The sequence below is a fragment of the Amphiura filiformis genome, chromosome 1 (genome assembly GCF_039555335.1).
Source record: "Amphiura filiformis chromosome 1, Afil_fr2py, whole genome shotgun sequence".
NCBI classification, from domain to species: Eukaryota; Metazoa; Echinodermata; class Ophiuroidea; order Amphilepidida; family Amphiuridae; genus Amphiura; species Amphiura filiformis.
In genome coordinates this window covers 34,329,511-34,342,452 of record NC_092628.1, presented here as the reverse complement: position 1 = coordinate 34,342,452, position 12,942 = coordinate 34,329,511, and the positions used below count along the sequence as shown (strand labels likewise).

The 12,942-nt window shown below is 36.1% G+C and overlaps 1 protein-coding gene across 1 annotated transcript in view; it reads right to left on the bottom strand.

Annotated features, from left to right (window-relative positions):
* Positions 1-12,942, bottom strand: part of LOC140158568 (uncharacterized) — a 93,348-nt gene that overhangs the window by 59,875 nt on the left and 20,531 nt on the right. The window contains exon 3 of the mRNA XM_072181708.1: positions 2,177-2,341. Coding sequence (XP_072037809.1) covers positions 2,177-2,341 — 165 coding nt within the window. The remainder of the gene's footprint in view (positions 1-2,176; positions 2,342-12,942) is intronic.

Sequence of the window (12,942 nt, the reverse complement as noted above, 5' to 3'; positions counted from 1 at the left end):
GTTGTTACTAATACTGTAGTTTCAGAACCTGCTGCAATTCCAGTACCTCCTGTTATTCCAACAGCTGATGTAGTTCCAATAGATGGTGTAGTATCAGTCCCAGTAGTGACATCCTCTACTGCTGTAGGTACTGATGCTGTTGCTCCATCACCTGTTGTCGTTCCAGAATCTCCTGTAGTTCCAATAGATCCATGATGTATTTCTATAGAACTTGATGCATTTATAATAACTGGTGCAGTAGCAGAATCAGTACTTATTGCACCAGATGCTGTTACAGATCCATCAGTTGTCACAGAGTTTGTTGTTGCATGTCCTGTTTCAGTTGCTACACTTGCATTTTGTCCTGAATTAGCAGTTGCTGTTCTAGGTATTGTTACTGATCTTACTGTTGTTAGTGAGCCTGTTGTAATGTCTACATCAGGGGTACCTGCACCCACAGTTGAAGCTAACTCTGAAGTACCAATAGCTGCTACAGTTGCAGAATCTGTTGAACCCACGGCTCCTGTGGTAGCTAACATCATTACACCTTTGTTCACAGTAGATGCAACACCAGAAGTTGCACCTGGGGTCGCAGTATCACCAGTAGTTGCAACATATGTAGTTGCACCTGGATCTACAGTAGTTGCAACACCAGTAGTTGCAACATCAGAAGTTGCACCTGGATCTTTCATAGTTGCAACACCATTAGCTGCACCCGGGTCTGCAGTAGTTGCAAAACCAGTTGCAGAAGCTCCTGCGGTTGTCAAATTTGTAGTACCTGCAGTCGCTGTGCCAGTAATTGAAAAGGCTGTAGTACCTGGGTCTGTGATGGTAAGATCAATAGTGGATTAATATTTGGTAAATGTATTTACATATTTACAAGAGTAACTCAATTCAAGCTCCTGTTAAGAAGTTCATCGCAGCCATCACTCAGATTAGCTATCTGTACAAAATGTACAAAACAAAAGTTAAGAGCTATATGTCACCAAACAGGTGCATTGTATTTCAATGAAAGAAGACAGTGGTAGTATCATACAAGGCATGGGGATCAAGAAAGAGCAATATCATCAAGGGAGACAGCAATATCATCAAGGGAGACAACACGTGAGTGCAACTCACTCTGATGACAGCGTTGGGGGGAGGGGGAATTTGACTTGGGCGGTACATCTGTCATGTGGTAACACAGGTGCCCTAAGGCCAGCTCAGCAAGGTCTTTGAGACACCACTACCTTCTATGAGTCACTAATTCTCCAGCATATACCTTGTTCAACTTCTGAGAGAATGTTAAGGGCTGGGGTATGAACGTTTAGACAGTATTTATTTTGGGACATCAGAGCACATCAGACATATCGAATTGCATTCTGAATACGAAGAATGTCATTCTGATATCAAATAATTTTGATTTTTGAAATTACAATTTAATACACATTTTATGGCAAATCATTAAAATTGATATTTTTGATATTTAACAGTACTTGAAGTAAACTTTATAAATCTGATGATTTATACTTAAAGTGTATGTAGGTGGGATGAAAAGCCGACGATCAATTGAAAATTTTGACCTTTAAGTATTGAAGATATGGATTTTTTTCCCAAAACACCAAAAAAATTAGGTCTTTTTGGGAAAAAATCCATATCTTCAATATGAAAGGTCAAAATTTTCAATTGACCGTCGGCTTTTCCTCCTGCTACATACACTTTCAGAGTATATCATTAGATTTATATAATTTACTTCGAGGACTGTTATATATCAAAAATTTGAAAAATATCAAATTTTTATAACTTGTCATAAAATTTGTATTATATTGTGATTTTCAAAAATGAAAATTATTTGATATCAGAAAGACATGCTTCAGATTCAGAATGCAATTCGATAGGTCCGAGGTGCTCTCATGTCCCACAAAAAATACTGTCGAAACACAATAAAGGTTCATTTTAGATCCCTTAAAGTAATCTTGAAACCAACATTGCTCCAGTATGCACCCTGTTAAAATTTTGATCAATACAAAATATGCTTTTATCTCATTACTCATTAACCACTTTATATTGTTTTGAAACCCTCTGGATGCCAAAAGTGTACAAAGATGATAACCTGGAGGCGGAGCAGAAGATTCATGTAAAATGATGTTGCTAACCTACAACTTTTTTAGATCTCATACCTATAATTCAGTTCTTAATTGCTTCCTTTTAAACGTACCTTGCCCAGTTGTTGCATCTTGTGTAGTCCCTGAGCAGTCACACACAGTTGTCATTGGGTTTTCAGTGGTTCCATATACAGTTACTACTGTCACGTCCTGTGTCACGGCCGTGGTGGCGACTGTTGTGCCTGTTGTTGTACCTGGACAACTACATGTTGCATTTGCTGAAAGAATCAAGAACAACAAAAAAGTGGCAATGCAAAATTAAATCTTTGTTAAGATACTGTCAAATGCCTACTTCAGTTGTCAAGAGCATTATCACATTACAAGAATTTAATGCCATTTAAACACCTTATGATTGTGAAAATTTCATAAGAAGCAAGAATACATTTTTACAATGGTACAGCAAAAGTAAAACTCCTTACCCATGCTGAGAAATGTTTTGGTGCTGGCATGGCCTGTGAACCAATTGGAGTCGCCATCTTTTTGAGGACTTTGGGTGTTTTGAATGTCAATGCTGATTGTCTATCAAACAAGTCAGCATTGGGAAACATTTTCTCTGCCTATATCCCACACAAAATTGTGCACATGAAAATTAACACATTTGTAAAAATTAACCTTGGTTCTTGTAATATCACACAGTCCATAGCCAGGGGGCAGGGGCGTGCACAGAATTTGTCAGGGATAAAATGGAACAGCAAAGAGTAAAGTGTCCTTAAAATGACTAAAAATGGGACACAAATTGACAAATGGTGATGAAAATTTGGCTTTGCCCCCACACCAAAATCCTGGCCATGCTACTGTATACATACCCCATACCAGATTTAGTATTTAGCTGCAAGTACCTAATTTATTCAGATAACAAGAAAACAATAGAGAAAAGGGAGCCAGCTAAATAAATCAAACTGATACATGAAAACTTCATACTCATAATTTTGAAAGCAAAAGTGTGGCGACAAGGAGGTTAACCCTAACACTGGACCCTGCTTTTTGGGATCGGAAGTCAAAGAAGATCCAAAAAAGTCAATGAGAAGATGAATTTTTGACTTGGCACCCCCGGATTCGAACCTTTGACCCCCCGCATGCCAACCACACGATCACGGACCGGTAGCTACACGGGTTATTGCATAACACTTAGGGTGATTGCGTCATCGCAGACACTGGGATTCATGCATGCGCAGAATTTTTCATCGTAAGATTTTGTAAGATTTTTGGGTGTTAGGGTTAATAAACCAAACATAATCAGAAATTATCGCACTGAAGAGAGATCTCACATTTCTGCAAAATGCACATTATTACATTCAGAGATTCCTTCTAGATCATTTCAACAAAAACAACATAGGAAATTTTGTTCACATCATATCAACATTTTCTTCCAAACTGCACCATATACTTGCATAAAATTGTAGCTGCAACTACTTTTTTCAAGCACTGCTTCATACAGAGCTGTCGCCAATAGAAATAGTTTTCCATCAATACAAAATTTATAACCATTTGCAATTCAGCAGGGATACTGATAACTTACGTACAATTTACAGAGGTATTTTTTCAACAAAATAACCTAAAAAGTAAAATAGAAGGCAATTTCTGCTCAAAGCAAAAAGTAACAAGAAGCAATCTACACCCTGGCTGAAATTTGATATACTTTTGATACACCACTTTTGATACGTATGAAAAATGTATGAAATAAAAAGTATTTGAATTGGAACCCTCATTTCATACACTTTTATGTATCAAAACTGTATCAAATTAACATTACATACACATTTTATACATATCAAAAGCGTATCAAATGCCAAGATAATGTACCAGGTATCAAAAAAGTATCAAATGAAATGTATCATTTCATTTCATACATATTTGATACACAATTATATCAAAAGTGTATCAAATATGTAACTGTATCAAATCAGGGTTCCAATTTAAACTGTATCAAATTAGCATTGAAATTTTTATCCTTTCATTTCATACACATTTCATACATAATTTATATCAAAAGTGTATCGAATATGTTACTGTATCAAATCAGCGTTCCAATTCTAATGCTGGCCAGCGGGACCGCCCTATTTTTGATACATGCTGTTTGATACACTTTTGATATAGTTTTCTGATACACTTTTGATACAGTTTTTTTGATACACTTTTGATAGTTTTTTTGATACACTTTTTGATACACTTAGTTCATTTTGATACACTTTACATACACTAAAAAACTGCAAAGTCCAATTTGATACACTTTTGATACACCACAAGCATGGCCAAAATTAACTAACTTCAAATTCGATACACTTTTGATACATTTTTGATACAGTTAGGTGGTATTTGATACAGTTTTGATACCCTATATTTTCAGTTGATACATTTTCAATACACCCTTTGTATATCAAAACTGTATCAAATTGCTGTTTGATACAGTTTTAATACACTTTGATACACTTTTGATACACTTCTTGCTGTATAGAATTTCTGCTAGGGCAACAACAAGCCTCCAGTTTCATGATTTCAAGATAAAATCATGAAAACCAATCAAGAAAATAACATGCAAAACCAGTGTAAATCAAGCCACATTTTTTTGTTTAGTTTGAATAGTAAGACCAGTTTTGGATGCCGAAATATTAATTTATAAAAATAATTGGCAGACTAGAACCATTCTCAAATCTGTATATTTTGTAATGTGATATTGACAATATTTATGTTGCTGTGAGGACTGTTCTCCCTAAAATAAGTACACATACAATTAAAGTAGTGTGAAACAATACAAAGGGAAAGAGCACAAGAGGGAAAGGCATGAATTTGGATAAAATTGATATCAGATAAGCTACTGCACCATGAAGTAATCAAGTACCCAAATGAAGGCTAACATGCAAAATATTCCCGATCAAGTGGAAAATTGTGGCACCTAAAGACCCAAATTTTGGTCTTACTATAAAACAATTTTGCTTTCGGAAAATTTAATTAGTCCACTGTACCTATAGGAAATTGTAAAACACCCAATTGTGGTGGGTCTTGACTACTGCATGAACAGTTGACTAGGTCCTCACTAATTGACCAAGAAGATGAAAGAAGGCAAATTTCCGAACCGAAGAAAGAATTAGACACCACTGTGCAAGAGTGAGAAAGAACAATAAGACAACAACAGTTTTAGAGCATATATATCCAAAAGATTTCTGGGAGACCACCAAGGCCATGGCCTGTAGTGCCCTTAGACTTGGCCTTTGTGCCCATCAATTTTAAAGTATTCTTTGGTATAGTGGCCTTTGTGCCCTTTGCTCACTGGCCTTGAAATTGAGTGCCCTTGTCAAATCAGTGAATCTCTACTAGGCCTGGTGCAGTGTACTATATTTTTGCATACATGACAAAAGAATAATTCCAAAGCCATTTTCAAACCATACTTCCATTGGCCCCAACTAAAACAACAACAAAATCAACTCTTAAATAACATTGTTACAAATTTGTGCTTCTAGATTTCAAAAAATGTTTTTAGAACATTATTCAAACATTTTACACCCTTTATAACCCGACAATAAAATGTTTTCTGTAAAAGCCAGCCAGCCAGCATAACTTTGCCCCCATGCGCTGCAGGCATCATGGATGCTAGAACATGCATGCGTCTTATGCTAGCACATATAACTTACAGCCATAATCAACTATGTTCTTTACATGAGTCTGGGTGAGTACCTTACAGATTTCGCAACCTGCACAGACCCAAACATATTAATTATCTACTTTTTTTAGACTCCAAGCATTGTCTAAGATATTATGGCCCAAATCACAAGCAGGTGAAACGGAATCTAAAAGATGAATACCTAATTAGTAACTGCTTTGTGCATACAGTACTATAGTACAGCAGGAGGTCTTCATATTTTGATAAACACAACATAACACAAGTATAAATAGATGTAAATAAAGAGGAGATAATATACAATTTGCACATTTACCTATATACATCATGTACACTCATTTTAAAGAGGTATTTCATGATCCTAGCATCCTCATTTTATTACATTTTTCAGTAGATATCCATAAAAAAAGCGTATTCACAAAATTTCAGTTGATTTTGCCTTTGCAAGTTATGCATGATTATGTGAATTCCACTGCTCCATAGGCCACTGTGGTTATTTCATTCTGGTGTACCAGAACATAATTTAAATTACACAATATTTTTTATAAACATTATGTGCCAGAGGTTTTCAGTGTTATAAAAAATCTCAACTTTTTTGAGAAAAGTGGGGGATGATGCTGTGGATCACGAAATGCCCTTTTAAGCTGTTTCAAGTGGAATTTTATCTCTCTTTTTTTTCAAAGAATAACAAGAGCCATTTTTAAAAGTATTTCAGAAATTGTAATCTACTTCAAAAGATTTTGCCATCTGTTTCTCAACCACAATTACTTTCTATTTGTGGGTATTGGTACCACTTAATGATCAACATGCCTTGCAGGGGTCGCGCTAACCTGCGTTTCTGCGCGTACAGCGCATATTTTTAAGTTTGGGCGCATATATTCATTTTTGCATATCAGTTCAGGGGTTTTCATGCGCGCAGAAAAATGAAAACATGTGAAAGAAAAATAAAAGCTTCGATCTCCAATATTTACGGCCCGTCCAGAAATTATGTAACATAAAATGCAATGTAACATAAATGTTGAATTGAAGTCGCCGTAGCACTGTAACATAATTTAAAAATAGAAATAAAATACACACCACCGGCATAATTACACAGATTGCGATATTGTCTTGAATCACTGCTGATGAATTATTGCAGTACTGAATGATGACACACGTACGTGAGTTGGTAATTTCTAATTCTAGGGATCGGAAAGAAATGCTTTGTGGGTGGTGTGTAGAGATATGCCATCAGTGAAATACGACACAATGATCGGCCGTAGAAGAAAAAAATGACAAAAATTTGCCCTTGAATTATGTTTTATAGTCATAATACTCCAGTAATCCAATAAATATCATAATATTTGGCCTAAACTTGAACTCATTTGCAATGAAATGTCATTTTTTATTGAGTAAAGCATTGCTTCCATGTGGTGCCAATGGTGTTGAATTCTGCACTTTGCCGAAGTTGAACTGCATTTTGTGGAATTCGGCGAACTTTTATGGCATAAAGCAACACTTTTATAGTAAGTAAACTTCTAGAAAAAAAAAAAAAAAAGCGAGATAGCTGGTTACAGGCGAGAATCGTGCCGTGAAAAGCGAGATCACGTTTTTGCTGGGCTAAACAACTATTATACCAATGGTACCGGTAACACATCATTATAGCCAAAATCACAAAATCTGATACTGATACATATAAAATGGTACATTCAATACTTGACAGATTAGAGAACCCCTCGTTTTAGGATTTGAGCGCATATTTTTAACACTTTCAGGGGGTTCAGGGGTTCTGAGAACCCCTGGTTTTAAAACCTAGTGCTACCCCTGATGCCTTGATCAAGTGTAGTCCTAATCCTTGTTCTTCATTTATGCCCAGGCTATTTAATAAACCCACTGACAAGTTCCAACACCACATACGTGACATTTTGAATGCTTAATGAATTTTATTGATTTTACAATCAAGCACTGAGCAATTGTATGCAATTAGCCGTCTCCTTTTATTTAAACAGGGATGAAGTCGGACCATGTTCTACTTTAAAATATCCCTTTCCTTTATTTTGTAATAGGAATATTTTCTGGAATAATGAACAGTAGGGGAGTTAATCAATAATGCTCACAACAGTATGCATAATTAAACATTTAATTGGTTACTGGTACTATGAGCTTATTATGAGATCTAATCATGTTGTTAGTGTTGGCATGAGGATTCATAAAAAAAGTACTGGACATTAAATATCTAGGATCATTTATTTTTATAACAATACATGGAACAGTGGTTAGGAATAATTCAAATTGAACAAAAGAAATAAATAAGAAAAGATAATAGGGTGAACATATGTAGCCAAGGGAGAAATGGGCACAAGCAAAATAACTAGTAATCACATATGCTGTTGGTTGCAAAACAAAATTTTGTATTTTTAAATATTGCATTAAATGAGATTGAGTCTTAAACTTGATGTAGCAAATACAGTTTGTATTGTAACAAAAAGTTTATACAATTTAGAAAAAGGTATTAGGTAAAAATGTCACTTACAGATTGTTTTTAATTTTACTGTTTTTGATTTTACTTGGTCCTCAAGGTTATTTCTTAAGCTACAATGCACTACATTAGCATTGTCTCAATAAAATTGGTGGTCTACAACTACAAGTGAAGATATGGCCAATTGTAAAGTAGTCCTAAAACAGCTTGGGCTACGTTCAAGTCTTTGTGTAGCAAAAGTGACTGAACTGAGTTGAATCATGAACCATCTGGTTGGTGCTCTTAAAAGTTAGGGATCAATTTTCTTTAATATTATTTCTATTTTGTTTGGTATTATCCAAAAGTTAGGTCCATAAATTTGTAAGCATGTTCTGAAATGTAAAAGTAGATTCACTGCAAGTCCATTTGATACTGTTTACTGCACAGCTCATAGCATATTCAACCTCTCACTATAACAATGGGTCATTTTTTATGATATTACTATATATGGTTCGTTTTTTGTCAATGAAACTCCTGATGCAACTATGAAAGTGGGTCATTTCTAGCCTCACTAAATGGGTCTCATTTGTAGCCGTTATAACAATCATGACAATGGGTCGATTTCTTCTTTTTTCTCATGTTTTCTGGCCGATTTGTGCAGTTTTCTGCCCTATAGACTATAGCTACTTCAGTCACCCAATCGTCGCCAATTTTCAAATGTATTAAAACAATTTTTTGTGAAGTTTAATGTTATCGAAATTTATTGTGATGACTTCAGAGCAAAGTTTGCTCATTTTTAAGAGGCTAACCATGCTAACAATTCGCCGATGTGTCATTTGATCCACTTTTTCGGGTGCTATACCCCGTCATGATCGGCGTTACTTACTTCCGAATTTCCACTGCTTTACTGATTCTGACGCGTTTTGAGATAGATCCACGTTCTATCCTCATATCCATCGTCAGTTATCAGTGGCCTGGATTGAGGATAGATTTTTTGATCAACAAGGTACATCTATGCTACAGGGTAGTACAAGGAACTTATAGGTCGTCTCCTAACAACGTTACTGTACAGGGAATTGTTGAAGGAATATTACACAGTCAAGAATAGGATCAGTTGGGATCCCTCAGTCTCCCAAAACACCAAAAGCGTTGCACATAATTACTTAAAGACTGTCTTTTATCATATTACGCAGAAAATACGCACACAAAATTTTTGTTAGCTTTCCTAGAAAGGACAGATTTTGCCAAATTTTATCACTGTCACTGTGCAATGCTACTCGTACCAAGACAGCCTGAAACGATACCAGCGAATTCAGCGTTTCTAGAACACCACCGCGCATGCGTAAGACCTTTTTTAGCCTACGTCTCGTATCCTACTATCGGATCGTTGAAACAAGAAAACCTCATCACGAATTCACTCACCACCTACACCACCAGTTGAAATAAAACTCAAATCTTCCCGTGTTATTCTCAAAACAACATGTAACTTTAATAAAAAATTGAAATCATATGACCCATAAATTAAGAATAATCGAAAATTTTGTTTGATAAACGTCAACAAAAGGTAATATTTCTCACGAGCAGAACGCACATGGCAAAATGGCTGCTATAAATAATACTGGTTTCATACTTTCATGTCGCTTGCCGCTGATCGGCATGAGCAGAGTAGCTAAACGGACATGAACAAGGTTTACGATTGGCTGATACATCATCGGCATGCATGTGTATAAAATTAGTCTCATGCCAGACTGTATATAGTGTATGCCACATTACGGGTTTGTTAGGATTGACGAGCATCAAACTGACACAATCTGGTTGTGTAGGAGACTATCATTGTGACGCCCATGTTGGAACCCAGTTGGAACCATTGGAGTGCGGAAGAAATGTTCATTAACGGGACTGAAGCAATGTGGCCATTTTTATGTTTGTACCGGGCATTCTTTGACACGGAGACTGCTACAAATTCGTCCAAAGGTAAGCAAAGGGTTGGGGATCGCATTTTTAACTATGACTAAACTGTTTCGGAGTTGAGGTCCGCTAATAGTAGACCATTTTGGGTGCTGTATTTGGTGTACATGTCACATTTTGAACAGAGTAAAAAAACAACCATTATTTTGTAGTTGCGAGATAGACTCGCTTTAGCGAGATAGACTCGCTTTACCACACAGCATGCGTGAGCCACACATAGTGCAATGCAAATCTCACATCACATCGCGATCGGCCCGGAAAGTTTGGCTAGTTCCCACAAGCGCCATACATGTGACATAGTTAAAATAATAAACCGGGAATCAGGGATCATTAAAACGTCAACCGATTTCAAAATATGGAATTCAGACTTCAGTACAAACTTTATGGCGAGCAGTCCGAATTTTGAGCCATACAAGTTTACGTGGTGAACTAGCTTCCATAGTTAGCTTAGAAACCCCAATCAAAGGTTAAAAGACATTTGAAAGTGTTGGTGATTAATTTTGGCAGTCTTAAAAACAAAGTGGCAGATTTTGCTGTTTGTTTGGACAGTCATAAACCTGATATCATCATTGGTAGTGAGACATGGATCAACCCCTCTGTGAAAAGCGAGGAACTCATGCCTGCAGGTTACACGGCTTTCAGAAAGGACAGGGAAGATTCCTACAGAGGAGTTATTATTGTTCTTAAAAATGACCTTATCAGTGCTCATAGGATCGATCTTGATACTGCTTGCGAGGTAGTTTGGATTCAGGTCCAACTTGCTGGTTGTAAGAACTTGTTAATAGGATCCTTTTACAGACCACCTGATAAAAAAAGATCTCAATTATCTTAATTTGTTGTATGATTCCCTGGCCAAAATCAAAAGATCAAAAAATGATCATATTTGGTTAGGGGGGACTTCAACCTGGGTGACATACAGTGGAATTCTCAATCTGTGTGTCAAGGTTCCCCAGTCAAAACATCTGCCACCAGATGATAGATCTTGCTAATGATTTCAATCTTGAACAAATGGTGACGGAACCCAACCGTAAAAACAACATATTGGATTTGTTCCTCACCACCAACGCTACGTTTGTTGAGAAGTCCAACATAATTCCCGGAATGAGTGAGCATGATGGGATCGCTATGTTGATCATTAATACCTCACACCTCTCCCAAACGTAACAAGCAGAAACCACATAAAGCCTATCTATAGTATATTCGCTGTCGTAGTGAACGTTATAATATTGTCGTAAATAGATAATTGGATTAATTTTATAAAATTGTATTTTTTTAATGTTGGATGTGCCATCACCCTCTGCTTTTACTTCTACTGATTTGTTATGCTGCCCTCTGTCTTTTTCTGAAACTTTCTGACCTTTTACCTTTCAGCTCCTTTCAATTTCATCTTTTTGTTTAACACCTGTTTTACTTTTGTATTCACTCTTGATTCACTTCAATGCTTCTCTCACTCTGTGATTGGTGCATCTTGCATTTTCTGTATTGTCTCTTTTGTTTGCCTGTGTATTGATTTTGAAAGGATTATTTTGTTTAGGAGTTTGATGCATGTTTCTTTTTAGTTGGGGAGTATGTGAGCTGATGACTGAACGAGATGGATATACATGGGAGTGTGAGGCCAAATTTTTTCCTGCAGGATTTTTGTGTGTAAATGGATGTATGAAAGCTGATGAATGTGATTAATGTTGGCATCCTAAAACAAAGCTAATTTTTATACTGTAAACCCTTCCTTGACCGGAGATTGCATAAAAATAATTTGGGGTATTTATTTAATCTTTTTCTTAGGTTAGTTGTAAGTAATTTTAGGATGACGGAATTTAATTAGTGTAGAATACTTTGGCAGTAATTTCAGGCCTTTGCAAAAATTGTTTTCTGATGATTTGAAGTAGAAGTTTTGGATATGTTTGATACTGATTTTGAAATGGATGTTTGGAGATATTTTGGTATGCAATTTTGTTTTCTCGAGACATGAAATTTAGTTGCAAAAATCTTTTCGTTAATTACGAAAATTAATTAGGCCTATATATTTTTTTTTTTTTCATAATTCATTTATATAAAAATTTGGTTGGCTGCAATTTCTGCATGAAAAGTTTTGTGCATCACCTTTAAAAAGGAGTCTTGAACTCCGGGTGATCCCCTTTCAGACTTGTTTTGCACGTTAAGCTTGCTGGTAATTCCAAATTTTATTTGTTTTGCTGAATGCATTTTTTGGAAGTTGACGTTTTTACCTTCCCTTTCAGGTAATTTGAACGTCACCGCTTCCTTTTCACAAAACCCATCCCTTGTCGTGTTTTTATTTATTACCTTGTCCTTTAAGCCTACACTTGTAGGAAATCGGACTTGGTCTTGGTTTTTATTATCAATTTAGGCCTTTATTATATATCACCTTGTCCTTTAAGCCTACACTTGTAGGAAATTGGACTTGGTGATGATTTTCATAATCACATTTTAGGCCTTTATTATTTTGTGTCTCGATAAAAAAAATGTTCGGTGCATTTATGCTGAATTTATACGCTGAATAATTCAGCGACACATGCTGAATTTTGTTCAGTGATGCACACTGAAATTTTCAGTACATGCTGAATTTTGTTCAGTAAAATACGCTGAATGTGTATTTAGCTTTTCAGCTTTTGTTGCTGATTCAGCTTTTGTTTATTTGTTTGCACGCTCGGTAGATACTGGTGGCTGGGCGCCTATCTGTATAAAAAGAGCCCCGCCTGCTTTCTTCCGACATGGATTGTGCCTGCACAAAAATTAGTTCAGTTGCAAATTTGGGGGGCTTTGGATTTGTAGATAGAACC